At 49.5% G+C, this 27994-nt stretch overlaps 1 protein-coding gene across 1 annotated transcript; it reads right to left on the reverse strand.

Annotated features, from left to right (window-relative positions):
• Positions 1-1155: 1155 nt before the first annotated feature.
• On the reverse strand, positions 1156-27963 carry Atp6v0a2 (ATPase H+ transporting V0 subunit a2). The gene is made up of 20 exons (XM_041648017.1): positions 27746-27963; positions 23903-23981; positions 21167-21264; positions 19675-19812; positions 17978-18066; positions 15918-16044; positions 13954-14036; positions 12661-12754; positions 11874-12086; positions 9899-10049; positions 9392-9528; positions 8841-9028; positions 8656-8746; positions 8113-8231; positions 6815-7025; positions 5722-5841; positions 5255-5374; positions 4602-4719; positions 3583-3754; positions 1156-2039 (listed from the first exon to the last, which is right to left on the reverse strand). Exons 1-20 carry the CDS (start codon positions 27860-27862, stop codon positions 1934-1936), a joined length of 2571 nt encoding a protein of 856 aa, XP_041503951.1. The 5' UTR covers positions 27863-27963; the 3' UTR covers positions 1156-1933.
• Positions 27964-27994: the final 31 nt, after the last annotated feature.

Raw genomic sequence — 27994 nt, forward strand, 5'->3', positions numbered from 1 at the left:
AGATTCTAGAACTGAGGCCAGGAGAGGACTTGGAGGGAAACGGAATCTGTCCCAGGCCCCATGGTGGAAGAGTCCAAGTGCTCAAACCCCTTTGCCTGCTTCTACTTGGCCATATCCGGCCTCTCCACCAACGGAAGCCTACGTGACGCAGTGAACACCTGAACAGATGGCACGGCTCTGCGGTGATAGGGAGGACAAACATCACACTACCCAGGCAGTTGCTTGCTTCCCTCTGTATAATGCTATCAATTATATTTCCAGAGGGTTCACAAAAAGAGTAATTTGTTCATGTAATTACACTCCGTGTAACTGGGACAGACCTCAGCTGAGAAGTCACTCTCTCACCCCAGTAAGAGATGCTAGTTACTTGAAAAGTGGCCCCATCACAACTGCCAAGAAGGACAATGAACATGGCCAAAACTGCATCTCCTGTCCTTATCCCTGGAATCAGTTATCTCTCTGGGGACCAGAGACCCTGGGGGACCAGAAACGAAAGTGACATCGTGGGAGTGACAACGGATATGAGTAAGAGCAGGTTTAACACTGGGCAGCACCACCTCATCCCAGCAGCAGTAGGCTTGGCATCACAGCTACCAGGAAGCTGGCACACACGGCACAGATGCTGGAGTTCACTGCCCACCAGTGCAGACTCCACTGCAGCTAAATACAGTCCAGCTGCGGCACGGGCAGTTCACTGTCTCAGCAAGCAGGCCTCACAGAGTGGTGGGGCAGGGGGATGAACAGGACCTCTGCAGTAGCATGTGAGTAAAAATTTCAAGAGGGCAGAAACATTTTAGGTTCCCTTTTCTCTTTAGGATGCCATGTAGCCTGGACTGGCCTCAGGCTGACCACACAGCCAAGGGTAACCCCTGCCTCCACCCTCTGAGTGCTAGGAACACGAAGTGATTCTGGGGATCTGGCAACCAAGCCACACCCCAGCCGCAGACTTCTTTTCTGAAATACTTAATCTAAAACCAGTTAATGTAAAATGTGAGAATGAACATAATTTATGAGCCTATGACAGGGATCAGGGCTCAGCAGGGCCGAGCCCACTTCGTACAGAGCTAAGTGACACAGGAGCAGGTGATCTCTGCTCGAGACGATGAATGAACAGATTGGTGAGAATTAGTTTTCAACTGACCTCAAGAGTTTTTAGAAATTAAACTGTGGCCATCAGACCTTTATTTAGAATTACTGTGAAAGTAAAAAATTACACTGTCCCCCAGCAGAAGCAAGGTCTCTGTGGCAAAATAGCTTCATTTGTTCTTTGCTACAAAAATACACATTACTTTCACCTGTCTTCTCTGTAGCCGCACCAGGATTTAAGGCTCTGGACAGTTATCTTTCCGAACGTTCAACTGTCATGACTGGTCTGACAAAGGTAACGGGGCAGGGCTCTTGTAAGAACGAGCAGGAGAGCCATCTGCTGTGCTGTGTTGTCCCTTTCCCTCCTGTGACTCTGACAGCATCCAGGCAGAACACACACATTCTTGAGCCAGCAGGGTGCGGGGATCTGCTGATGGCCCAGCAGAATGTCTGAAGAAAACTACGGTATCTGACGTCTTCTCGTGATGGAACAACTCTTGTGTTTTTTTTTTTAAGTTGGAAGGGAATCAAGAATCTAAAAACAATTTTAGCTAGCCATTCAGCTGGCTTTTCTCCTCCAATCGTACACTTATTAAAAAAATATCTTTAATGTAATGTTGGCATAGCTCACTTTTGCTCATAATAAAAACCAACGAAATTTCTGTGTCCGAAGTGGTGAGCTTTACAAAATCTTCAACACGAGGAGAGGTGTATCTTACAGAATCATTGGCTGAGTCGTAAGGCAATCATCAAGGGTGGAATTTCCCCGTCAGAAATCTGACTTGAGGGAATTGTGTAACATGATCATTCTCCATAGCCCTGAGAGCGGACGGCTGCAGCCATGTGATCATGCAATGTCGTCGTCATTACAGAACTTGGAGGAGAGCAGACTGAAGGAGAAAGGAACAAATTTGGTGCCTGCACCAACGTAGAATTTGTTCTGAAATTCAACCCTACAAAAAGAAAAACAAATATGTATTAGAAACGCCATGCCTTCCCCACCATGGACTGCACACAGAACTGTGAGTGAAATGATGTTCCTACAGTTCTTTTAAGAAGAAGGTCCACCATAGACCTGGGCAGACTGTACCGAGTTCCTTAGCTCTTCTATGCACACACTGGGATAAAATCTTCCCATTTCTTCGCATTCCTGTCATGAACATGTTCCCCTGTCATTCTCTCCAGAGTCCACACTGGCTTCCCCATCCAGCCAGGCTCCCATGTGTCACCTCAACACCCTGTCCCCTGCTCCCTCCACCCTAGGTGTCAGCTCCCATAACCAGACACAGAGGAAAAGACACCAGGACTCCTCTGTCACACTGGCTACTTTTGGAACCACAGAGCAGCAGCCAGGCACACATTCTGAGTAACATTGAGAATACCCTGGAGGTTGCCGAGACAGTTCAGGGGGCTCAGGGGGTACAGGCAAGCCTAACACCCGGCGTTCAATCCCCAGGACACACGATAAAGACAACCAGCTCCTGCAAGTTGACTTCTGCCCCCACAACAAGGAAGGTACTAATCCAGAAGCCATCAGTGACACTTGCCAGTCCCAGTGTAAATAAAAGTGGGAACATACACACGTTGGGCATGGTGGCACCTGTCTGTAATCCCAGCACTCGGGAGGCAGTGGCAAGCAGATCTCTGAGTTCGAGGCCAGCCTGGTCCCTATCTCAAAAAAATAAAAACAATGACAACAACAAAAAGGGAGAACAAAAAAAATAAAAATAAAAATAAAAATAAAGGGAGAACACACTATTGCATCACAGATAGAAATTTTCTTTTACTTGTGATAAATTGCATTGTGTTTTGGAACTGCTAATTCACAGCTGGGTGGGAGGAGCTAGCCATCATAAGCACTGCGTTTAGAAAGGGGTTTTACATACATGTATTTTTTCCTTAAGGGGTGGCTTTTTAATTCTGTATTAGTTATTAACATGCGCACATGTGACTGTCAGGGGATAGCTGTTGGGCATCGGTTCTCTCCGTCCCCATGCAGGTCCTGCTGACTGAACTGGGCTTGGGAGCAGGTATCTGTACCCACTGAGCCTTCCTGCCAGTTCCTGCACCCTTTTCAAAAGATTTATTACGCCGAGCGGTGGTGGCGCACGCCTTTAATCCCAGCACTCGGGAGGCAGAGACAGGCGGATCTCTGTGAGTTTGAGGCCAACCTGGTCTACAAGAGTTAGTTCCAGGACAGGAACCAAAAGCTACGGAGAAACCCTGTCTCGAAAAATCAAAAAAAAAAAAAAAAAAGATTTATTATGCGTGTATAGCACTGCATGTCCTGTGTATGTGCACCCGAGTGCCTGCAGAGACCGGAGCACCCACTGGACGCCTTATGCTGGAGTGACAGGAAGCCGTGAGGCACCTGATACGGGCGCTGGGAACTGAACGTGGGTCCTCTGGAAGTGCAGCTCACTCTCAGCCACAAGTCATCTCTCTAGCCCTCATTTCCACTTTAAAATACGTTCTGAGGATACATGTCACACTCACCAGTGAAGGCGTATGGCGTGGAGAAATGCAGAAAGCCCTTCCATGACCAGAAGGATAAAAATAGTCAAAACTGCAAAGAAAGCCATGACAGGCAGCAGCAGCAAGACCCCGTAGGTGGTGTCCACACGCAGGCCCACACGCATCAGCATGGCCCACAGCACATCGGACAGCTCTGCAAAGGAAGCCGTTGAGCAGAGTTCAGTCTGAAAACATCAGCCCTCTCACCACCCTCGGGACAGCAGGAATGACCACCAGTCAGCCTACCCCCAGAGCAGAGGACCCGAACCTCCTTGCTTTCCCTGTGAAGAACAACAATCTTAGGGGGCTCCATCGTCCCTTCCTATTGCTAATTCAGCAAGTTCAGGGCCTGGACCCGGACTGAGAGTCCTGTCTGAACCTAGCAAGGTACCTGTTTCAAGTCTGGGTCTGCTGCCAGCAAGCAGCCTCTTCACCCTCACTGTCTTTGGACACAGAGGGCCTCACTCTGTCCCATGTTGGTCAGTACCCTATTGTGACTACCTATCTCTGCCACATGTCCCAGGGCTTTGTCATGGAATACCAACGCAACACAACTTCATGTTTCACTGTCAGTGAAGTAAATTCATTCAGTGACCAGTTACCTCCAGGCTGGAGCAAAGGTGGCATGGCTCTCACTACAACTGTCAAGGTAATTGTCAGGTGTGTCTCACACAGAGGCCGAGTCACGCTGGGCTCAGCTGCCCATGAACAAACGTGCATGAGGACTCACTAGGAGTCTGAGCTACAGTTCAGCAGCTGCCACACTCGCTTGAAATAAAGACTCCACTCAGTGAGTAAAGCAATGGCTAGGATACACTTGGACACATGAACCGGAGGAGAGCATCCGTGCCAGAGGTCACCAGGCCCTCAGTTCACAGAGCCCTTCTGCGCCTAGGCCAGGACTGGGACCTGCGTGATCGGAAGGTGGGTCAAAACAACAAAGAGCCCTGGTCCACCACCACCTGGAGAGCTTACACACTCCACGGAGCTAAGCAACATACGTGCATGCGCCAGGCTGAGGGCCCAAAGCCTCAGGTAGGACGCGGTGTTGGAGATGCAGCCAAGGCAGTACTCAATGGAGTGGATGGTCTGCGTCATCAGGATCTCCCCAAAGTTAAACTGAGGGACAACAGAGAACATTAGACACCATATGACAAGCCTGCTCCACTGTGAGTCCCTGGCCGGCCTCAAGGATAGAGCATGCCGATGCCAGAAAGAGCAGGTCTGAGATTGAGTCCTGCTCTCAGTGGGAGTGGGACTCACCGGCCCCCTCCCACACGAGCTCCCTGACTCTACTCAAGCTTCAGTCCCCTCTCTACGACCAAGCACCAGCCTAGAACTGCGACTGCCACAAAAGCCCATGGTAGAGACCTCAGTGACATCTGAACCAGCTCCAAAACTAGCCAGCACTCCCATGGGCATTCCCCAGCTACAGGTGCACAGGGGAAGCTCATGCCTAAGGCTGGGGAGGGAGGGTAGAGGGTGCTGTCCCCATGAGGGGAGGGACTGCAGCACCCTGGCTCTTCCCACTCTGCTTTCTTTGCTCTGTGAACTTGACCCAAATGAAAACTGCAGTATACAATAATAACCAGACAACCACACCAGCGCAACCAATGACCAGCATCCCCTCTCACCCAACCCATCTCAAGCTCACCTCCTCACACGTCACTTCCCGGCAGCCTTCCTCCATGCGGTTGCTCCCCTCTTCTATGTCCTGGCTGCCCAGCAAAGAAACCTCTTCTTCACTGTCCTTCCTTACAAGTGTGTAACCGCTCTAAAGATAAAAGAGCAGTGTCAAAGAACAAGGGTGGGAAGTGGAGAATAATAAGTGTTGGCAAGGATCAAGAAACTGGAAGCCTAGAGCATTCCTGCTGGAGTTTATAATGGTCCAGCTGCTAGAGAAGTACAGCAGGTCCTCAAAACGCAAATGCAGATGTGCCCCGTAACCTGACACCTCCACTTCTACACCCAGGAGTGCCCATGGAGAGACTTGAGGGAACACCTGTGCGAACATGTTGTAACAGTATTATTCTCCAGCTGCAGCCCAACAGCAACATCCAGGCTCTAAATGAGGCCAGCTGTGGAGGAATCAGAACATCGGGACACAGGGAGCGCACTTACCCGGCTCACACCAAAGCAACTGCGCCCATTGTGCAGCCACAGCAGGAAGAGTGGCTTTCCTAAGAAGAGCACAGGGACCGACAGCACAGTGAGGGCCAGCAACACTCTCTGGACATGCGCCTGCGGGTGTAGGGGAGAAGGCAGGAAGATGGAAGGGCGGCACCGTGTCACGGGGCGTGGAGTAGATTGTGAGGGCCAGGGGCACAAGACAGATGACTGCTAAGTCCCTGTGACCAAGGGACCCTCTGCACTTCTTCCAGCTCCCAACATTCAGGACACAGCACTGAAATACTGCTTTGAAAACAGTAAAATGCTTTAGAAAAAATCTAAATGGAGGTTTTGGTAATGCCTCAGTCTGAACTGAGTTCGAACCCCACTGTGGCTGTGCAAGCTTATATGTGACCCAGCCCTTGGGAAGCAGAGGCAGAAGATCTTGGGGCTCGATCACTGGTCACCCTGGCCTACTCTGACAATTCCAGATCAGGGATAGACTATCACACATACGTGAACATGCACATGCACACACACATACGACAAGAATAACAACAAAAAAGAGAGGTGCTTGGTGCCTGAGGAATGGCATCCAAATTTGACCTCTCCCTGAAGACACAGGTACCCACACTCACACAAATTCTAAACGGGAGCTCATTTGGGCATCACACTAAAATATTGGAACCAAACAGAGCTCACGTGGTCCTTGCGAGAAAGGGTGACATGTAAACTTATAAAGCATTCCATTACTTTAAAAAAAAAATCTAGCTAGAGCAGTTAGGATGCATGCCTTTAATCCTAGCACTCTGGAGGCAGAGGCAGGCAGAACTCTGAATTTGAGGCCAGCCTGGTCTACAGAGCTAGTTCCAGGCCAGCCTGGTCTATACAGAGAAACCGTGTCTTGAAAATCAAAACAAAAAAAAAATCTAAATAGAGCCAAACTATAGTTAATAACTTCCTGAGATCACTGCAAAAGGAAAACCAGGAACACTAGTAGAATCCTCTCACAATCTTGCTTTCAGTGTGGCCTTCCTTATCACAGACTACTTGGAGAAGCCTGAATGCAGGGGCTGTCACTGCCAAGCAGAGGAGGAACACTCACCTGCCCGGGGTAGAGGCCATGTGTCTCACTGGATGGGAACAGGAACATGTTAATGAACTCGATCAGGATGCTGGGGGCCTCCCTAGAGGTCTCTGCCGAGTACACCAGCCACTTGTAGATGATCATGAAGATCAGGTACCCGAAGATGGACAGCATGAACAGGATCTCAGGGACGGACACCAGGTAGATGTTAAACTTCTTCCTAAAGTGCCTGCAAGAGAGGCAATGAGGCCGCTGAAAGGCTGTCGCCAGGGCACCACAGGCCGCTCCAGGGCTCCATGGGTGCCTGCTGGTTCAAGCCAGAGCTGCAGATCCCCCCACAGAAGTCAGCGACTACAGAACCACACACACAGATCCCCCCACAGAGAGAGCGACTACAGAACCACACACACAGATCCCCCCACAGAGAGAGCGACTACAGAACCACACACACAGATCCCCCCACAGAGACAGCGACTACAGAACCACACACACAGATCCCCCCACAGAGAGAGCGACTACAGAACCACACACACAGATCCCCCCACAGAAGACAGCATCTACAGAACCACACACAAACACATTGCTATTGAGTCTGACTTCAAAATATTAGGGATTTTGCTGGGTTTTTTTTTTAAGATTTAATAATATTATTTTAATGAAATCAATTTTTAAAAAATTACTGTTAAGCCGGGCGGTGGTGGCGCACGCCTTTAATCCCAGCACTTGGGAGGCAGAGGCAGGCGGATCTCTGTGAGTTCGAGACAGCCTGGTCTACAAGAGCTAGTTCCAGGACAGGCTCCAAAACCACAGAGAAACCCTGTCTCGAAAAACCAAAGAAAAAAAAATTTATTTAATTTCTTTATGGTTGTTTTGCCTGAATGTTGTCAGTACACCATATACATGCCTGGTGCCCACAGAGGCCAGAAGAGGGTATAAGCTTCCTGGAACTAGAGCCATAGCCAGTTGTGATGTGAGCCACCATGTGGGCACTGGGGACCAAACCCAGGTCCTCTGAAAGAGCACAAAGTGTTCTTAACCACTGAGTTGTCTCTTCAACCCCCAATTTTAAAAATTATTTTCAGCCGGGCGGTGGTGGCGCACGCCTTTAATCCCAGCACTCAGGAGGGAGAGGCAGGCGGATCTCTGTGAGTTTGAGGCCAGCCTGGTCTACAAGAGCTAGTTCCAGGACAGGCCCCAAAGCTACAGAGAAACCCTGTCTTGAAAAATGAAAAAAAAAAAAAATCATACAACAGGACGGACTGCCAAAAAAAAAATGAAAGATGAAGAACAAAAAGAAAGTTAAAACATGTACTTACAAGTGGTTAAATATTCCCAGAATGACACCAAAAGTCATGTGAATAATTCCTAAAATAACAGACATTTTCATCTTGAAGGAATTGAGGAAAGTGAGACGATTTGTGGCCAGGTTCCAAATCTAGGACCAAACCAGACAGAAGCAACGTAAGTCCGTTAGCAGGAGCTAGCAAGCTCCTACATGACTGTCACTCTCCCTTACAGAGGAAATAACACCTTCTCTTGGTGCTTCCAACTGACTTCCCAGGCCAGGGCTTCAGTGTCAAAACCAGGGAGCCTGCTGCTCCTGAGCCAAGGCTGGAAGCATTGCTGGATCTAGCTGCAGAGTGGGCTCACCTTCCTCTCCAGATCAAACTATGAAGCAGTTCAGAACCTGTTTGAAGGGTCACTTCTACCAGAGGAAAAGACTGGTAGATACGACCATGGCCCCATGGCTTTGCCAACCACTCCTGCACTGCCCTGGCTCCTACTGACTACACTAACAGAGGTACAGCAGCTCCCCAGCAGCCCCCCTCACTCAGAAATATGGGGAAAGAAGCACTCACAGGGTCAATGCCAAAAGGGTAGGGGCCTCGAAAAACTCCAGGGATGTTCGGGTCCAGCTGCAAAGTCCTGCTGTGCCTGATGGTGCTGTCACTGAAAGAGAGGGCAGAGAATGTCGCCACGTGCAGAGGAAGGGCCTGAGAAAGGTACACCCTACCTGTCGCTTTTCTGTTCACAGACTACTTACTTCCAAAGCACCATTTTCTTTTGCTCCTCCTGAGAATGGCTGGAGCTATACATGGCAGACACGTTCCACCTGGAGCCAAAGAGGTTCACAGACTTGGAGAAGCAATCGTTGTAGATGAGGCCGGTGTACACGGAGAACAGCCCCATCAGCAGCAGGATGTAGCGGCCGTTGAAGAACATCCTCAGGATCTGGAGAGGACACGGTGATGACAGACTCACCCACTGGACAGTGGCTCAGGAGAAGCTCATTCTGGTTTATTCCAGCCACTCCTCTGGGCCTTCCCAGAAAACCCCAACAGCAATGTCTTACCCAGGGGTGACAGGCACTTATACACTCAAAGCTCTTGAGCCAGGTGTGGGGCACACACCTATAATCCCAGAACTCAAAAGGCAGAAACAAGGGAATCACAAGTTCAAGGCCAGCCTTCAATATGTAACAAGTTTGAGGCTAGCCCGGACTACCTAAGACCACCTCAATGACAAAGCACAGCCCTCTTCCAGTACCACAATGTCATGGCTCCCACCGTGCACGGGCTGGCAGGCACGCATTACCTCCTGTGACTGGCTGAGTCTGGGATGATTCTCATTTAACACCAGTAAAAGGGCAAACAGGAACATGACAAAGCCGTGCCCAAAGTCACCAAACATCACAGCAAACAGGAACGGGAAGGTGATGATGGTGAAGAGAGCTGTGGAGACAGAGGGTTGGCAAGTTCTCAGCATGTACACACACACACACACACACACACACACACACTGTCTCTCTCTCTCAGGACAGGACAATAAGGGCATTTAAATGCTATACCAGTTGACAAGGTGACAGTAGTGAGCCTACCTGACAAACACCTATTACATTCCCTTATCAAAAGGGACCAACAGGACTGGGCATGGTATCACATGCTTATAATCCCAGCTCGCAGAGACAGGAAGATCATCAAGGGTTCAGGGCCAGCCTGGGCTACATTGGGATTGTTACAGGCTAGTCAGAGTTATAGAATCGCAACCAAAGTCAAAGCTGAGCTGAGCTAAGTGCAGGACCAGCCCTGTCCAGATGCCCACCTGGGTTCACTTCTCGGTAGCTCCCGACACCATAGGCGTCCACGATGTTCTGGAAGCCCTCAGTGAACTTGTTGGTGCGGATCAGAGTGGGTGGTGTCTCTTTCGTAGGGATTGTGTTCATGAACGAGGGGATTGTAGCTCCACTCTCTCTCTTCCACACAGAAAAGAAAAAGAAAAGATGACTGTCCACGAAAGCAGCTACAGATAAGCACATGACTGAGCTGGCCACGCTCTGGCAGGGTGGGGTAGGGCATGTTCACAGAAGTCGCCAGGCCAGACATCCATGCGGAGCCTAGTGGCATGAGGCCAGAACTTGGAGCTGGGGCCCTTGGAAGGAGAGCTGAATGGAACTAGAGAGTGGGAATGGAATTCTGGGGTAAAGTGGATGGAAACAGAATCAAGTCCAGGGCAGTGGAAGCTGACAAGTGAGCCTGGCCAGCCGTGCGGGCCTGGGTGTCAGCATTCAGGAGGTTTTGGCAGGAGAATCTCAAACAGGAGCCCAGCCTAGCAACAGAGCATGACCATGTCTCAAACAGAAAAAAATAAAAATAAATAAAAATAAAAGAGAGCGAGATAAAGAAAAAGCCTTGATATCTAGGACTTTATCTCTTAAAAGTGGTCAAGAAAGGGCTGGTGAGATGGCTCAGTGAGTAAAGGTGCTTGCCTACAAGCCTGATGACCTGAGTTCAATCCCCAGGACCTCCACGGGCACAGTGGTATCCACATATAGACACAATGCATAATAGAAGGAATTTAAAGTGCTTAGCAAAGAGGAAGTCAGACACAGCTACACTACCTAGTTTTCAAAAAAGAAAATAGGGAAGAAAAAACAAAATTTTATCTTTGTGGCATAATCTTCTCCGTGAGCTTTCAGCTCAGCTCAGTGTAACATTTACACTTGCCCAGAAATGCGCACAGAGAAACAGACCAACACCAGGGGAAAGAGCAACGGTGTGCATGCGAACAGGAAGGTGAGCTGAGAGAATACGGGAAGAAACCCAGCCTCACTCAGCAAGAGTGGGGGAGGAAATCCTTCTGGAAGACCAGCAGGTGCTAAGTTTCAAAGGTCACAGGCTATTCTGCGCAGCAGTGTTTGTACCTGGTGGACTGAACCCAGCTAATAAATCAAGGTGCGTTTCTGCAACAGAGTCTGGCCATAAAAAGAGATTTTATTCAGCAGAAAGAAGAACACGCAATCAGCTGGTTAGAGGGAGCCGATTTCAAGCAGCCACGCCAGCCGCCACCCACCATCCTTTGGACTTCCCAGTGGGACCACAGGCCAAACACAGATCTTTAGAAATTACAAAGAGAGAGGGGTTTCATTTTAAAAGGCAAAATAAAAAGAAAGGCTGCCTAGCCCTAGCCCTTATCTGGCCAAATGTTGTTCAGTGACGGAGGCGGGACAGAAGTGTAGCGGTGACCCTGAGGGAGGAGCAGAAAAGGCTGTGGTCAGCAGGAAGAGCTTCCACGGCTATTTCTTCTCTTGTGGTCTGTACCAGTACATTACTACTCAGAAACACAGCTTAAAATGTTCCCCCACACAATGCCAGAGAGACCAACTCTTTCATTCATTTATTTTTTTTCTGTGCATTGTTGCATCTGTGTGAAGGTGTCACACAGGTCCTCTGGAACTGGAGTTGCGGACAGTTGTGAGGCTGCTTTGTGGTTGCTGGGAATTGAACTCATCACCTCTGGAAGAGCAGTCAGTGCTCTTAACCACTGAGCCATCTCTCCAGGGCAAGAGAGCCACTCTTCAAACCCTGTCTGAAAACAGTGTCTGACCAGGCCCTGGCCAGCACTCAGAAACTTTTTCTGTCTTGCTTGAGACAATGTCTCAGGCTGGCCTCAAGCTCTCCATCCTCCTGCCGCAGCCTCTCTAGTCCTGGGGCTCACGAGCCTGCAGTACTGCATTCAGCGACACACCCTGTCCTTGAGTGCTCTGGGTCTGGGGGTGCCAGTGGGACGCAAGCCTTACCGAGCCTTCCTCCAGTGCTCTGCGCAAGCCTGGCAGGTCCGCCTCGGGGCACCAGACCTCCGCTATAAGACACTTGTTGGTGACGTCGACGCTGCACATGTTGAGCATGTGGTAGATGGCCTTCATCTTCCTCACCTGCACCACCCGGCTGCACACCGACTCGGCCGCCTTACACAGCACCTGCCTCAGGTAATCCTCCGTTTTGTGCAGCACCTGTGGGGCCAAGCAGGGGAAGTTCTTGTCCACCAGCCTGACCTCCAGAGGAGGAGCATTCTGGGTACCTGCTCCCATGGCTGTAATACCAGGAATGGTCAGAGACTGCCAGCTCTTCAAGGGGACACACCAGGTGACCTCCTAGAAGAGCCCCAAAGGCACAGTAAGAGCTCGGACATTCTATCCCTGGCAGAAGGGTGACCTGACTGACCCAAACAGCCCTTTGACTCTCGCCTACACTCAGGATGGCCCAGCCCTGGAAGCTACCAACTCCCATTTCCCTTTTGTTTCCATGTGTGAAAATCTGATCCTGATATAGCTATCCAGACTCCTCAGCACCATCAAGAGAAAGTCAAATTAAACAAGCAGGTGGGACGATGCCCAGCATTCAAGCTTGTCTTCCATGGTCAAAGGACAATCCAGTAGACCAAAGAGACACAAAGGCTTGTCTAAGTCCCTTCACCATTCCTGGCTTTGTAACCACAAAACAGACACCCCAATGTCAGGAATACATGGTGACCACCCACAACCGGCTACCAGGCCTCTCACATGCTCCCAGCCCCGGCTTACTCACAGTGTAAAGGTCTTGGATCCGAGTATTGAGCCCCTCCTGAATCTCCCTGCGCTCCTCAGCCGTGTTTGGATACGGGTAGACGTGGCAGTGGTAACTAAGGACAGAATTCACCAGGATCCGCTCAATCCAGGCACACAGCCTCCAGCACCAGGCAGGGCCGCCCTCTGACGGCAAAGCCACAGCTGTCCACTATGGGGAGGCCTTGCAAGCAGGCTGCTATGGTAAATGAGTGCCCTCAGATCAACCCACCTGCCTTCCTGAAATGTACCAGTATCCTGGGGTTAAGAACCACCAAGAAAGATAAACAGTGGTGGCGCACACCTTTAGTCCCAGCACTCAGGGCACAGAGGCAGGTGGATCTCTGAGTTCGAGGTCAGCCTGGGTTACGGAGCAAATTCTAGGAAAACCAGAACTACACAGAGAAATCCTGTCTCCTTTCTTGAAGAAGAAAAACAAAACAAAACAAACCACCTAACAAGCAGAAAGCACACCTAGAAGACATGCCAGAATGGTGGTACAGTCTGTAATCCAGCACTCAGGAGACAGAGACAGGAGGATCATAAGTCTGAGTTGGCTATTGTTTCAGGGTTGACACTGTTTAAGCTGAGCCGTGGGCTGAGGCCTGACCTGTCCTACAGGCAGCATGGCCTCAGACACCCAGAAAATGCCAGAAGCACACTGCCTTAAAACCACAGTTGCCCTACTCTGCCTGCTGAGCGATGCCTTTCTCTCTGCAGGAGCCACCAGCCCTTTCCCAAGAGTAGCCTGGTAAAGGCAACAAAGGGGCTTCACTAAGCTGGTGCGGCTTTCCCAGTCACACTAAAACGTGTCTGCTGCAAGGACACAAGCTGGGGCTGGAGAGAGGGCTCAGAGGTTAAGGGCACCGGCTGTTCTTCCAGAGGACCTGGGTTCAGTTCGCAGGACCACACTGTGGCTCACAACTGTCTGTAGCTTCGTCTCCAGAGGATCTGACACCTACACTCTCCCCAAGTGATCACAGACTGAGTCAGGCTGACAGTCTGCCCAAGCAGCATGCACCTGGCAAGTCCTCGGTGCAGTGAATAAGCAGAAGAATTGGAGGCCCACTGCAGCTCAGGGCAGAGGGCCCGCTGCAGCTCAGGGCAGAGGGCCCGCTGCAGCTCAGGGCAGAGGGCCCGCTGCAGCTCAGGGCAGAGGGCCCGCTGCAGCTCAGGGCAGAGGGCCCGCTGCAGCTCAGGGCAGAGGGCCCGCTTGGCCTGAGAGTGCCTATTCCTTTCCCAGCACTGGAAAAGAGGAAAAGACAACTTTCCTCACCAATCACAGATCTTCTTAACCTTGTGGCCGATCTGCTCACCCCAGAAGGATATCAGGAACACGTGCCACTTGATGACTTCACCCTGCAAGACACACAGGACAGTGAGTCTGCCCTCAGCCCCCAGACCAAGTCCACCATCGGGGCAGACGGTGCAGCGGCTCTGACTGCAGCAAACCCATGACTGCAACAGGACTGCATCACCCACTCACCAGTAACCCCCAAGCAGCATGCACACATGCCGGCTCACAGGCATCTGTGAGCCACACACTCCTGTAAGCGGATGAGCACACAAGGCTGAGGTCTGCCTCCTCCCAGGTCAACTTTTATATTGTAACCAAGCGCCCTCCTCCATTACTGTCACAACGGCCTTGTATGTGCTTTTTGTTGGTGATGGTGCTGTTTAAGATGGCCACCAAGGGACATATACACCCAGAATCCAGTCGAGCAGCCTTCTGGAAATCTGTATGGACCAGCCTCACTCACCAACAGCTAAGAGTACAGTTCCCCAAAGTCAACAATGCACAGGAAACAAGAAGTCAAAGAGAAACACAAAGTAAAGACCGGTGTGGCTCGCTGATGAAAAGTGACGAAGAGATTTCGGAGGAACAAACCCACACTGCCCCAGGAACAGAGAAGCACCATAACATTTGCTAATTGAGTATTTACATAATTTGTGACTTCAAACAACATAATTCTGTGAATAATGAGGACCAGCCATCATTACAATGGTCAATGAAACAGAATTCTCTGAAGCTGAGCTGGGAAATGCAGAACTCACCTCTTGTGAACCAGGGCCAGGCTCAGCCCCTAGCACTGGGAACAGAGCTAGCCCAAGGTGCTCTGCCTGTTTGCCAGTCACTGTTGAGCTGCCAACGCTAACAGCAGTAAGCCAAGGGAGCTATGGTCAGCATGACAACATGGCAGAGGACCCTACAGAAAAAAACAGGCTGGAGGGGCAGTGAGGCAGGGTTTGTGTGGCCATCTATGAGAAATGGGGGACTGGAGAGATGGCTCAGAGGTTAAGAGCACTGCCTGTTCTTCCAGAGATCCTGGGTTCAATTCCCAGCAACCACATGGTGGCTCACAACCATCTGCAATGAGATCTGATGCCTTCTGGCATGCAGGCATACATGTAGATAGAACACTGTATACAAGTAAATTAATAAATTTAAATAAAAAACAGGCGGGAAAAGAAGGTCCCAGGAAAGATGACTGTCATGAAGGGGAGGGAGAGCTACATGGACCTGGGAAAGACTGGCGTGAAAGGAAAAGTACACAAGAGAAGCACACTGGAGAGGGGTGGCCAGCTGAACACGGCCAGACAGGGCGCAGAAGAACAAAGCACTTGGGGACAGACAGGGCTTTCTGCTGTGTAAACAGGAAGCCATGGGAAGATTCTAAGAAGAGTGAGAAGCCCTGGTAGGGCTAGCTCGACCAGGCTGAGAGGAGTCCAGGGGGAGGCGGGGCAGGTGCAAGAGTGATGGTGGGGGCTGCTGCCACCTAGAGGCAAGAAAAGTACAACCAGGGGCTGGAGAGATGGCTCAGCGGTTAAGAGCACTGGCTGCTCTTCCAGAGGACCCGGGTTCGATTCCCAGCACCCACATGGCAGCTCACAACTGTCTGAAAATGCAGTTCCATGAGATCTGACACCTTCACACCAACAAACATAATAAAGTTAAGTAAATAAATAAAAAAAAAAAAGAAAAGTACAACCAAAATCCCAACCAGAATGGCTGAGCAAGGGAACCAGCATGAACCAGACTCCCTGTTTCTGAGTCCAGTCTCTGAGTCTGGGGATAGAGTGAAGTAGGGGAGAAGGCGGGTGTCCTGAGGCTTCTGCCCTGAACCTTAGACATGGAGTTGCTACTTTCTGAGGTGGGGTCTGGAAGCCCAAACTTAGGAGAATTGTAGGGCTAGTGTGCACACAGGCTGGAACAGGGCTCTGCCTGTGACAGGCACTCACCGTCTCGGGGTCCTCTAGGGACTCGTCCAGCTCTGCGTAGGTCACGATGGTGTACCCTTTGCAGGCCCGCCACAGCATTCTTTCAAATGCTTCCACTTTGCCTTGCTGAATCAGGCCAGACACGAATCTGCGAGACAGTGAGGGGCCAGGCTTCAGGACTGAGAGATCTCCGCCTCCGCCAGCCAAGGCTGCTCTAAGAGTCATCAAGCGGCAAGATGCTCACGTGCTAGACAAAGCATTGCTGAAGCTGCCTTTTCCACAGACAGCTGAGCCTCTAGTGAGGGGAAGGTCTTGGAATTTCAAGACCAAACCAGATATCCAGCTGCTCTGCTCTTCACACTGCAGACCCTGGACGCGCCAGTGTGAAAGATGACAATAAGCCCAGGCACTGGCAAGGTGAGGAGATGGGGCAGAACCCACCACAGCCAGGACTGCCTGCCCAAAGGGCTGCTCCTTAAAGAAGCAGAGATCTGGAGGGGAAGGAGCCTCGCAGCCACTTGCTTACATCAGCTGCGGGTCTGGACACGGGAGATGCTGTCCTCAGAACACACAGCCACAGCACAGAACTCAGCCAGGAGTTTGGCATAAGTTCATATCACTTCTGAAAATTAAATTAAAAAAATTTAAGTCCCCATTCTAAGAATAAAATCCCCGTTCTAAGAATAAAAACTGAGCTTGGGCTAACAAGACTCCAGTTACCTGTGAATGTGAGAAATCTCTCTAAAGGAACGTATCTTCATATCAAACTTCTCTGATGCCCAAATACGGAACACAGGAATATGAGATCATTTTTTAAAAAGCCGTAGCTGGGGATGTAATTCAGTGCCAGAGAGCTTGCCTAGACAGTGCCAGGCTCTGGGTCTCATCTCCAGAGCCACAAAGGAGAACAAGAGGGCTGGCAAGATTGCATAGTAAGAGAGGGTACTTGCAGTCATGCCCACCCCACGTGGTAGAAAGAGAGCCAGCTCCGGAAAGTTGCCCTCTGACCTCCAAGTGCATACCATGACATGCATGTACCAATCCCAAACATACACGCTAGGTAAATGTTAAAAAAGAAAAAAAAAACACAACAGGAGATAACTCAGTAGTTAAGAGCACTGGCTCCTGAAGAGGACCTGGGTTTAATTCCCAGTACCCCCGAGGTGGCTCGTGATGGGCTATAATGTCAGTTCCAGGGGATCTGATGCCCTCTTCTGGCCTCTGTGAGCCTCAGGAACATTCATAGTATCCAGGCATACAAACAAGCAAAAGCAACCATATGCATAAACTTTTTTAAAATTAAAAAAAGAAAATCATAAATTTAAAAAATAAAGTAAAATTTTTAAAAAAGTAATGAGTTTAAAAAGAATTAAGTAAAATTTGCCAAGTGATGATGATGCATGCCTTTAATCCTAGCACTCAGAAAACAGAGGCAGGTGGAGCACTAGTCTACAAAGTGAGTTCCAAGACATCCAACTGTTTCACAGGGAAACCCCGTCTCCAAAAAAAAAAAAAAAAAGAAGAAGAAGAAAAAATTAATAAAAAATTAAAATAAAGAAGAGATGAAACACACCTTGCCATCCCTGCACCTGTGCACCTGGGAGGCTGAAGCAAAAGAAGTTCAAGGTCATCCTCAGCTACATAGTGCATTTGAGCCAGCCTGGGCTACGTGACACTCTGTCTAAGAAGAGCATGAAGATGAGGAGCAAACAAAAGGAAAGAAAAGAACAGAGGCAGAAGGGGTCACTGGAAATGTAATTTAAAAGCCGAGTGAGTTCAATCCCAGAGAACTGACTCCTGTGAGCTGTCCTCCGACTTGTGGCACAGTTAAGGCAGGCTCACAGGAGTCAACACTGGGGAACACAGACACTGCTTCTTTCCAACTCAAAAGACCAAGAGAAGAAATCCCCACGGCATCCAGCTACGTCAACACTGTGTGATTAAGTCCAATGTACAGGAGCCCAGTGTTCTCTGACAGACGCTCACTCTGGGCCAATCCCAGGCTATAATGGCCCATTCACCCGCACCATGGCCCATGTCTCCTATTCTACGGGAAGGGCTTGGTGCACGCTGTCACCTACCCCAGCTTGGCGCCCAGCCTCTGCATGCAGCTGTAATCCAACAGAGAATCGTTCTCTAAGGCGGGGAACTCTTCATAAGTGGGTTCAAACTGGAAAGACATGGAAGCAGGCACACCGTTAACAGAATCCACCCTTACAAGCTTCCAGATAAGTCCACAGAGGGATGGTACCACTGAGCATCATGTCCAAATGACAACTGAGAAGGGAAAGCTTCCCCATAGGAGAGAAATACTCTATCAAGCTTGTCAGGTGAACTGCTTGAAGACATTCACATACGGGAGTGGCTCTAAGTGAGGTTGGACCTAGGTTCAAGAGACAATAACTGTATCTAGGGTCACAACTAGGGCAATTAAGAGCAACCTCAGAAGGGAAGGGTTCGATGCCCTGCCCAGCCCAGCGTGGGGCAGGATGAGCGGCTGTAACTAAGATGCAATGTTCTAAGCATCTGGTGACACTCGGGCATCCACACAAATACCCCAGCCCACTGAGCCTCCAACGCCTGTGGGAACCAGTCTTCACTGGTGAGGGTTCCTCCTGCCCCCTCTGCTCACAGCCATTTGGAAAAACCAAGATTTTTTTTTTCCTCATGACCATAAAACACATTGCTTGGGGCTGGAGAGATGGCTCAGTGGTTAAGAGTACTTGTTACTCTTCCAGAATTCCTGGATTTGATTCCTAGCACCCACATTGCTGTTCATAACTGCTTCTAACTCCTCTTCCAGGGTATTGGGGCTCCATCTACACACTTAGTTTACAGGCAAAACACCCACACACATAAAATAATATCTGCATATTTGGTGTACAGGCAAAACACCCACACACATAAAATAATAAAATAAAGTAGAAGCCAGAAAGATGGCTTAGGGTTAGGAGCACTGACTGCTCTTCCAGAGGCCTGGGTTGAATTCCCAGCACCCATGTGGCCGCTCACAGCCCTCTGTAACTCACACATGTGGTGCACAGATATATATGCAGGTAAAATATCAATACACACAAAACAAATAAATATAAAACATTTTAAAAGTTTTCTTTAAAACAGTTAAAAAAAAAAAAAAAAGCCAGGCCAGCAACTTGGGAGGCAGAGGCAGGTGGATTAGTGAGTTCAAAGCCAGCGTGGTCTACAAAGTGAGTTCTAGGATACTTTGGGCTGTTACACAGAAAAACCCTGTCTTGAAACTAAAAAAAGAAATCTTTTTTTGAACTGAAAACTAAAGCCTCTGACGGGAGGAAGCAGCGTCTCTGCTAAAACCACTAACACAGGAAGAAGTGTGCGATCCAGCCTAGAATAAAGCAGAGGCTGATGTCTCACTTCAAACAAACGAAACAAAACCACATCTACACCAAGCACGGCAGCTCCTGCCTGTAATGCCAGCGCTCAGAAGGCGGAGGTGGGAATCAGTCCAACTTCAAGGCCAGCCTGGGCTACATAGTGAGACCTGGTCTCAAAAACAAAGACGTCAATGTGAGCAGAGCCAGAGCTGGCAGGGTGCATGCCTAGTGTGACAAAGCCAGCCTGACTTCCAGGACGGGGAAGTGGAGGCACCGGGAGCAGTATCAAGTCAAGCTGCACGGCAGTCAGCCAGAGGGACACACAAGACTACCTCAAACCCAAAGCTGGAAGGGCGCTAACAAGAGAGCACAGCAGGGGCAGGGACTGTCAGGTGAGCTTTCTCCCGCTGGCGGGCGGGCACACATACTTCCACGTTCCGCCTGACGAAGGTCTTCGTGACCCTCAGCATGTGGGTGTACTCCACCAGCTCCAGCAGGTTCTTCCTCAGCTTCTCCTTGTTCTTGGTGACTTCTCTCAGCTCCACCTCGAGCTTCTGCAGCTGCTCCTGCAACAACACAGCTGCAGTGAAAGCAGGCTTAGTCTGGTGTAGCCTCCTCACCCCGTCACCCAGGCTCAAAGGGCCACAGTGCCCGCAAAGAGCCAGAATGCAAATGTGCCAGACAGCTCAGTGTAGTTCATGGTCAAACCACAACACCTGCAGGCACCTGCAGGCCACACATGCCCCCCAGAATCTGATGCTGCCAGCTTTCCTTCAGCTGCTTGTCCACCCCACACAACAATCTTTATTTCTTTTGTTTACAATGGAAACAACATATGATCATCTTTTCTAAACATTCTCCTGCCTCCAGCTTTGAAGTGTCTGCTTGGTCCCACCACACAATTAAGGATGCAGGCTTTCATGGTTACAACCTAGCGTCCTTCTCCTGCTTTACATATTCAAACCACAGACACAGCCTTTATAAGACAAACCACTGAGCCAATGCAACTCACTCAAAACAACCCTTCCTGCTCCTTCTCCTCCCTGTGCTCTGCATCCACAAGCTACCAGCAGCATTGCTGTCCGTAAGAATGTCATAACCAGGCCATCCAGCCAAACCAGAGGGCTGTCACCGTGGCTGGGAGGGTGCCATGCTTGGTGTGAGCCCAGACACCAAGTGGCTGGCTACTTCCTGCAGACAGACAGAACAGCCGGCCACAAAGGGCTGCAGCAATACCATGGCAATTATTTCAGAAGAGTGATGAAGAGCCACTATATTTCTTCTAAGTGCCAAACCCTAACAAGAAAAATCTAGAAGGGAAGGCGTGCTAGTGCGGGCCTCTAATCCCTGCACTCAGAGCCAGAGAAACAGAGCTTTATGAGTTCAAGTCCAGCCTGGTCTACAAAGTAAGTTCAAAGCCAGCCAGAGCTACATACTGGGACCTTGCCTAAGTAAGTAAGTAAGTAAGTAAATAAATAAATAAATAAATAATAAATAAATAAAAATAGTCTAGAGCCTTAGGCACCACCCAGTATTCATTAGAGAGGTGGGGTAATGGTGCCATATCCTTCGTCCTCAACATGCCAGCTACCTGGAAGCACTCAGGCCTGATGGGAAAGATATGAAGTCCAGGTCTGCAGCCCCCAGCACTGGTGCAGGGACAGATGTGCTATGATGGGTAGTCCCAGAGAGTATCCTGAAACCTGCCATGATTCAACAGGGACTCAACTACTCCTCAGCTCTCCTGCCAGCAGCGCCCTCTACTGTCAGACAGAACACATTACAGTTCCCTGAGGGTGTGCGACTCCACTGTTCCTTACTTTAGGCCACAGCTCTGGGAAGAGAGATGAAGGGTGAGGACTGTGAAGGCAATTAGGCAGTCCCAGGACTGTTGAAGACAGCGTCTTCAGGAGGAGTTACCTGCATTTCTAGAACATGTTTAAGAGGTGGTGCAGGAGGACTGGCTTCTCCCTCAGGCAGGGGAATATCAGCTCTGGTAATTTCCTGCACCAGGTACACTGTGAAAGAAAGATGCACAGTCAGACAGTCTCTCTGTGACCTTCTGCAATCAGAACCCTGGCAGCCCCAACCTGCTGACTGCAGATCCTGCCTGTCCCTGTCACTTCCTGCAGTTTCTTCCAGAGAGACAGGCACACACTGGCTAGAGCTCCCCAGCTCCTTTCCTTCCTAAAACCCAGGTTAAAACATGTTAGAGAAGGCTGGGTGGTGGGGGTGCACACCTTTAATCCCAGCACTCTGGAGGCAGAGACAGGAAGATCTCTGTGAGTTCGAGGCCAGTTTGGTTTACAGTTGGAGTTCCAGGACAAACTCTAAAACTACAGAGAAACCCTGCCTTGGAAAAACAAAAACAAAAAACAACCCACACATTTGGGAGTTGGGTGCACACCTTTAACCCTAACACTCAGGAGGCGGAGGCAGGCAGATCTTTTGAGTTTGAGGCTAGTCTAGTCTATAAAGTAAGTTCCGGGACAGCCAAGGCTACATAGAGAAACTCTATCAAAAAACAGAAAACAAAACAAAACATAACAAAAAAGAAACATGTTTTTGGAAGACTGGGAACACACTGCAGGTGCAGACCTGTACCCCAACCAGAGGCAGCCTGCTGCATTTGCTACAGGGTTCTCAGAGAGAACCTGGCAGCCAGAGTCAGAGCAGAGCCAGGCTCCCCTGAAAGAAACCAGGTGGCTCTCTGCTCTGCTTTCAGAAGCCTTATTCCACACAAGTGACCTGTCCAGTGGCTCTTTATGAGGACTCTGATATCATTCCACCACATAATCTAACAGTATGCAAATAACTAGCACTTTAAGCAAGAGATTTCACATGACCAGAAGTTCCTGTCAACATTAAGGCTGGAAGTTGGACATAAGGGCACACATCTGTAATCTCAGGATTCAGGAGGCAGAGGTAGAAGGATCTCTGTGAGCTCAAGGCCAGCCTGGTCTACAAGAGCTAGCTCCAGGATAGTTAGGGCTGTTACACAGAGAAACCCTGTCATGTGTTGGCTGGAGAGATGGCTCCACACTCAACAGCGCTGGCTGCTTTTCCAGCTCCCACAGCAGGCAGCTCACAACCACCTGCTATTCCAGCTCTAGGGATACAGCACACCTCTGACCTCCAAGGGATTCTGCACTCATGTACACACATAACTGAAAATAATAAGAATATGTTTGGAAAAAAAAAAAAAAGAATATGTTTGACATGGTGGCACATGCCTTTAATTCCAATACTTGGGAGGCAGAGGTAGGCAGATCACTATGAGTTTGAGGTCAGCCTGATCTGCAAAGGGAATTCCAGGGCAGTCAGGGCTGTTATACAGAGAAGCCCTGTCTCAAAAAGCCAAATTAATAATAATCTTAAAAAAATAGCTGGGTGTTATGGCTCAGGCCTGTCATCCAAGCAGACTTGGAGAAAAAGGCAGGAGGATCAGTGGTTCAAGATCAGCCTCAACTACATACTGAGTTTGAGGCCAACCTGGGCTACATGAGACTCTGATCCACCCCACTCACAAAAAAAAAAAAATCAAGAAGGAAAGAAAGAAAGGAAGAAAAAAAGAGGAAAAATCTCTAATTAAGGGGAATGCCTATCTGAGGCACTATTGGCAACTGATAGCAACTGGGGTAGGCAGATTCGCTTAACTTAGCAGGCTATGGTCACCTGTCCACGAATACAAGGGCAGTACTAGGTGGACTTGATTAGTCATCAACGATAAACAGGATAGGAAGTTGGAGGACTCTCCTGCAGCCAGACTACTTTGGGTAACTCTTGCAGGTTTTAGAGGTGAAAGGAACGCCGAGAGCTACTGAGTTCCAACACTTAAGCAGAGAGCACCAACCTAGCCCAGTCACAAAGGGAGCCTGCAAAGACAACAAGTGATATCAGGGCAGCTACCAGCCATTTCCTGCCTTTCTTATTGCCAAATAAGGTCTTAAATTAAGTAATATCTTAACATATAAGGTTTTTCACTTATAAGAAAAAACTATATATACAGGGCTGGCTGATTAAACCATGGCACATCAATATCAGGAAATACTACTCTGCTCCCACCAAATGCTGAGCCTCAGTTTACACTAAACAAGAGGAATGTTGCAGCAAGGACCATTACATGAGAGAAAGGCCAGCAGCAGTCACTGTAGTTCCTTCTACAGTCTATGGAACAAGTGAAAAAATAAGAAGCACCCATAACAGTGCCTACCTATGAATTACAGGAAAGTGAAAACCCTTTTCTTTTTCTTTCTTTCTTGTTTGTTTTTTTTAAAGATTTATTTATTTATTATATATACTGTATTTTGCACCAGATCTCATTCCAGATGGTTGTGAGCCACCATGTGGTTGCTGGGAATTGAACTCAGGACCTTCGGAAGAACAGGCAGTGCTCCTAACCTCTGAGCCATCTCTCCAGCCCCCTCTTGTTTGTTTTTTTAAGACAGGGTTTCTCTGTGTAGCCTGGCTGTCCTAGGACTAGTTCTGTAGACCAGGTTGGCCTTGAATTCACAGATCCACCTGCCTGTGCCTCCTGAGTGCTGGGATTAAAGTTGTGTGCCAATACCGCCCAGCTTGTCTATAGTTTTCTAAAAGAAACAAATAAGTTTATATTAAACTAAGTATTAGGATTATTAAAATGGAAGACAAACTTACCCAATATTCTTTCCAGCTCTTCACACCTCTTCACCTCGCCAACAAATTTTCTTTGAAAAGAGCTTACATTTTGGTTGAGCTGAGAAAAGGAAGAAAATTTTGTTTTAAGCTCATAAAAAAATTTTTTTTTTCGAGACAGGGTTTCTCTGTAGCTTTGGAGCCTGTCCTGGAACTAGCTCTTGTAGACCAGGCTGGCCTCGAACTCACAGAGATCCACCTGCCTCTGCCTCCCGAGTGCTGGGATTAAAGGCATGTGCCACCACTGCACCCGGCTAAATTTGTTTTTATTAATCTAATTATTTAAATTTTTTGATGGTGAGCTCAAATGTAGGACTGGATAAAGTAAATTTTGTTTATATTTATCTAGTCATTTAAAATGTGTTGGTGTAGGGGTCACACTCTGCCACTGAGCTAAAACAGACTGTTGAGGGAAAACATTACTGTGAAAGGGTTGGGAGGAGTCCACTGTCATCAGCCACTGACAGAAAACTGACGGGGCTTTCCTGGACAGCAAGTAACGCCTGAATAATAGCCCTTGGCTCAGAAGTAATCCAGAAAGAAACATAGATTTAAGAAAAAAACATGAATATGGATATTAAGCTCAGAGGAAATCTACACCAACATCCACCAACAGGAAATTGGTGGGGGACTAGGTCAGTTGGTGCGCATCCGCCCAGCACCCAGAGGCACAGAAACACAAAGCTGGGTGCGGTGGCACACCCCTGTAATTTCAGCACCGGGGAGGTGGGGCAGGAAGGAGGAACAGAAGTAAGTTCAAGGTCATCCCCAACTATATTTGGAGCTCAAGACCCTGCCTCAAAATAAATAATAAAGAAATAAAGCAGATTAAAATGAGTTAGAAGTTAACATGTTAACTTCTTTCTAAATCACACACAGTAATTACTTTTTTCTTTTTCTTTGTTTTTGTTTTTGTTTTTCAAGACAGGGTTTCTCAGTAGCTACGAAGGCAGTCCTGAAACTCCTAGAACTAAGCTCTCTGTAGAACAGGCTGGCCTCAAACTCAGAGATCTGCCTGTCTCTGCCTCCCGAGTATTGGGACTAAAGGTGTGCACCTTTAGGGTGCACCACCACTGTCCAGCAACTTTATTCTCGACAATAATGGCACTACCTTACTTTTCTTTTCTTTCTTTTTTAAAATTTTTTCTAACTAGGGTTTCTCTGTGTAACCCTGGTTGTCCTGGAACTCATTTTGTAGGTCAGGCTGGCCTCACACGCACAGATCCGCCTGCCTCTGCTTCCCGAGGTGTGCGCCACCAGCACCACCACGCCAAGCAACGTCCTACTTTTCTAATAATCACTTACAAGGACATGCATTTAGGGCACAAGCTGCATCCGTATGGATACAGCATTTGCACTGGGCTCTACAACTAGACTTGGTGTAAAACTGCTCCCCTCTCGCTGGAGATTCCCAACCACTTTTAAAGCATTAATCAGAAGGATCAAAACTGGAGGTCACTTCTCTATCTCATTCCCTTTCACTTCTGGAGGTCACGCCCACCCAGACGACTCAGACTTGGTGGCTGCCGTGGAACTGAGAACGGGAACCTGGAGCCAGGGACCAGCCCTGCCTGCCGCTCCACTTGCCAATTTCCTTTCGGCAGTGGCTTAACTCTCAACCCAACAGCAGCTCTTCTGTGAAGAGGTGTGCCCCTGCCACAAGGATACAAACACCTACCAGCAGCAGCAGCAGCAGCAGCAGCAGCTTAGACAGCCACTGTGTGCTATTGGATGGGCTACCACGTTTTATTTTGGGGGAGGATGTAACGTAAGACTGCAGGTTCCTTAATTCAAAGCTAATGGTGTGGAAGTGCATTCCAACAGACCCCTTTGTTTGATGTTTACGATTTATTTTATTATTTCTGTGTGCAGGGTGAGGGCTCATGAGTACAGGTGCCTGAGGAATCCAAAAGAGCTGGAGCTACAGATGGCTCCGTGAACCTCTTGGTATGGGTGCTGGGAACTGAACTCTGGACCTCTGCAAGAGCCCTAAGGGCTCTTAATTGCTGAGCCATCCCTCGCCTCCTTTTTCATTTTATCGAGATAGCTCCCTATAGAGCCCAGGCTAGCCTTGAATTCTTCATCTTCCTGCCTCAGCCTCCAGAGTGTGGCAACAGCACACCCAGCTCCAGACCCTGTCTATATGACTGGCATTGAACCCAGAAGAGTAGGCAGAGGAGGCAAAGCTACAGCACTCACTGTCTTTCCAGTCCCAGCAACAACAGGGCCAAGAAGGAAGCTGTCCTCACAGTAAAAACGGAACTGAGCCCACCTGTCTCTTCAGGGCCACAGCCCCTCTTTGTCCAGATTTCCCCACTGCAGTTGCTATGGAAAACCTTCAGCTGCCCCACCCCTCCGGGGGTGACAAGCAAAAAGGCCTGAGTAAGTCAAAAAGGGTTGGTGATCCCACCCCATAAATGAGCATGGGACCCGTCACAAGCTCGAACATCAATGCCCAAGCTTACAGGCACCTGACCCGGAGCAGCCCTGAAGGCTCAGCAAAGCACGTTCATTTTATTTCCCTCCTGCGAAGATCAGCTGCACTTTCTCTCCCTTTAAAAGGATCCAGAGTCCAGCCTGGAGCTCATGTAACGGCACTCAGTGGAACCCGAAGCTCTGAGCTGATTACAGGGCTTGTTGGGCCCCTGAGATTGAAGCATGATAAGTGCCTTGGCCTGAGTCCTAACAGGATGGAACAAATTAGACCTGATATAAAAGCCTGTTTCCCTTGCGACTGCTGCCTCGATCTTTCTGGTGCCACTCACAGCACCACACCCTACCTGTCAGGTACGAAGACCAAGGACTGTAGGCCAAGTGGCTCTGGGACCCAGGAATAGCACCACACCTTGCCTGTGCCCTCGCCTGCCACTCAGGAGTCCCCATGATGATGTAAGGGCCACCCATATCAGATCATGGGAGTATGGACCCATCAGAAAGAGACAGAGAAATGGCCAGAAGCCCAAACTGGTGTAGGTATCGGGGCCTGTTTGGCAGCCTTTGTGCACCATTCTCCTCCTCCGTGACACAGTTCATGATCAGCGTTTACCCAGCGTCCTCCCAGACTGAACTTCAGGAGCACAGGGTCTTCATCTGCCTTGCTCTGAGTCTCCAAGGCCAGAAGTTAATCCATAAAGGCTTATGTATTCATCCAACATTGTTCATTAATGCCAATAAATGCCAGGGCCCGTGCCACTCGTGGGAAATGAAGAAAGAACAAGTTGGGCAAGGTCCTGACCCTCGGAGGTTGGTAGTGCACGGAGGTTGAAAAAAAGCCAGTGGCTGTGTTGGCAAGTGTGTTATTACAGTTGCAGAGACAGCCTCCATTCCACACATACTGTGACCCAGGTCCTTGTCACTTGTCAACAATGCCAACGCATCATCATACAGGAGTCTGAAACTCAGAAGCTCTCTCCCTAGGAACTCACAACCTGTCACACTTCCCCATCGCTCTTCCAGCCTCTCTTATCCCACCTATTCCTGTTCAGAGGGGCCCCTTCTTAACTACCCAGCAAAACCACCTCTGGGTACCGTCCTCCTCCACATCTTCCCACTGCCAGCTCCTGTTCCGTTCCGATCTCAGCTCAAAGACCACCTTCTCGGAGGGGTCGTCCTTGATTACTCTGCAAAGCCATCTCCGAGACCCTCCTCTTTCCCCGTTGACAGCTCCTGCCCCGTTCGGGTCTCGTCTCAAAAACCACCTCCTCAGAAGGGCCCTCCTTCGCCAGCCTGCAAAGCCACCTCCCGGCCCGGGTCCCCACGACGTCAGCCGACTTTGCCGGCGCCCAGCCCTGGGCTGCACAGGCACGCAGGCCGCGGGACACTCACGTCTCGGAACTGCACCAGGCCCTTCTCGCCCAGTGCGCTTAGACACTCGTATGCGGTGCCCGACTGCAGGAAGAGCTGCGCCAGGCACATGTTCTCGCTGCGGAACAGGGAGCCCATGGCGGCGCCGCCTCGCTCAGCCGCCGCGGCCCGCGCACCGGCACCATGGGGCTCCGCACCGCTGCCACCGCGGCCACAGCTCAGCCGCCGCCACAACTACCTGCCACGCCCCGCCTACCGCGGCAGCCGGTT

The sequence above is a fragment of the Microtus oregoni genome, unplaced genomic scaffold (assembly GCF_018167655.1).
Source record: "Microtus oregoni isolate MIOR12 unplaced genomic scaffold, Mior012 000003F_ref0000135, whole genome shotgun sequence".
NCBI lineage: Eukaryota > Metazoa > Chordata > Mammalia > Rodentia > Cricetidae > Microtus > Microtus oregoni.

What these genes read in the sequence shown, in the direction of transcription:
- Atp6v0a2 (XM_041648017.1), bottom strand. Translation starts at nt 27,862, where the DNA reads ATGGGCTCCCTGTTCCGCAGCGAGAACATGTGCCTGGCGCAGCTCTTC. An exon ending in GTTAAGAAGATCTGTGATTG is followed by an intron (nt 12,755 to 13,953) that starts GTGAGGAAAGTT and finishes TTCTGTCCTTAG; the next exon opens with TTACCACTGCCACGTCTACC. An exon ending in GAGCACTGGAGGAAGGCTCG is followed by an intron (nt 10,050 to 11,873) that starts GTAAGGCTTGCG and finishes TCTGTGTGGAAG; the next exon opens with AGAGAGAGTGGAGCTACAAT.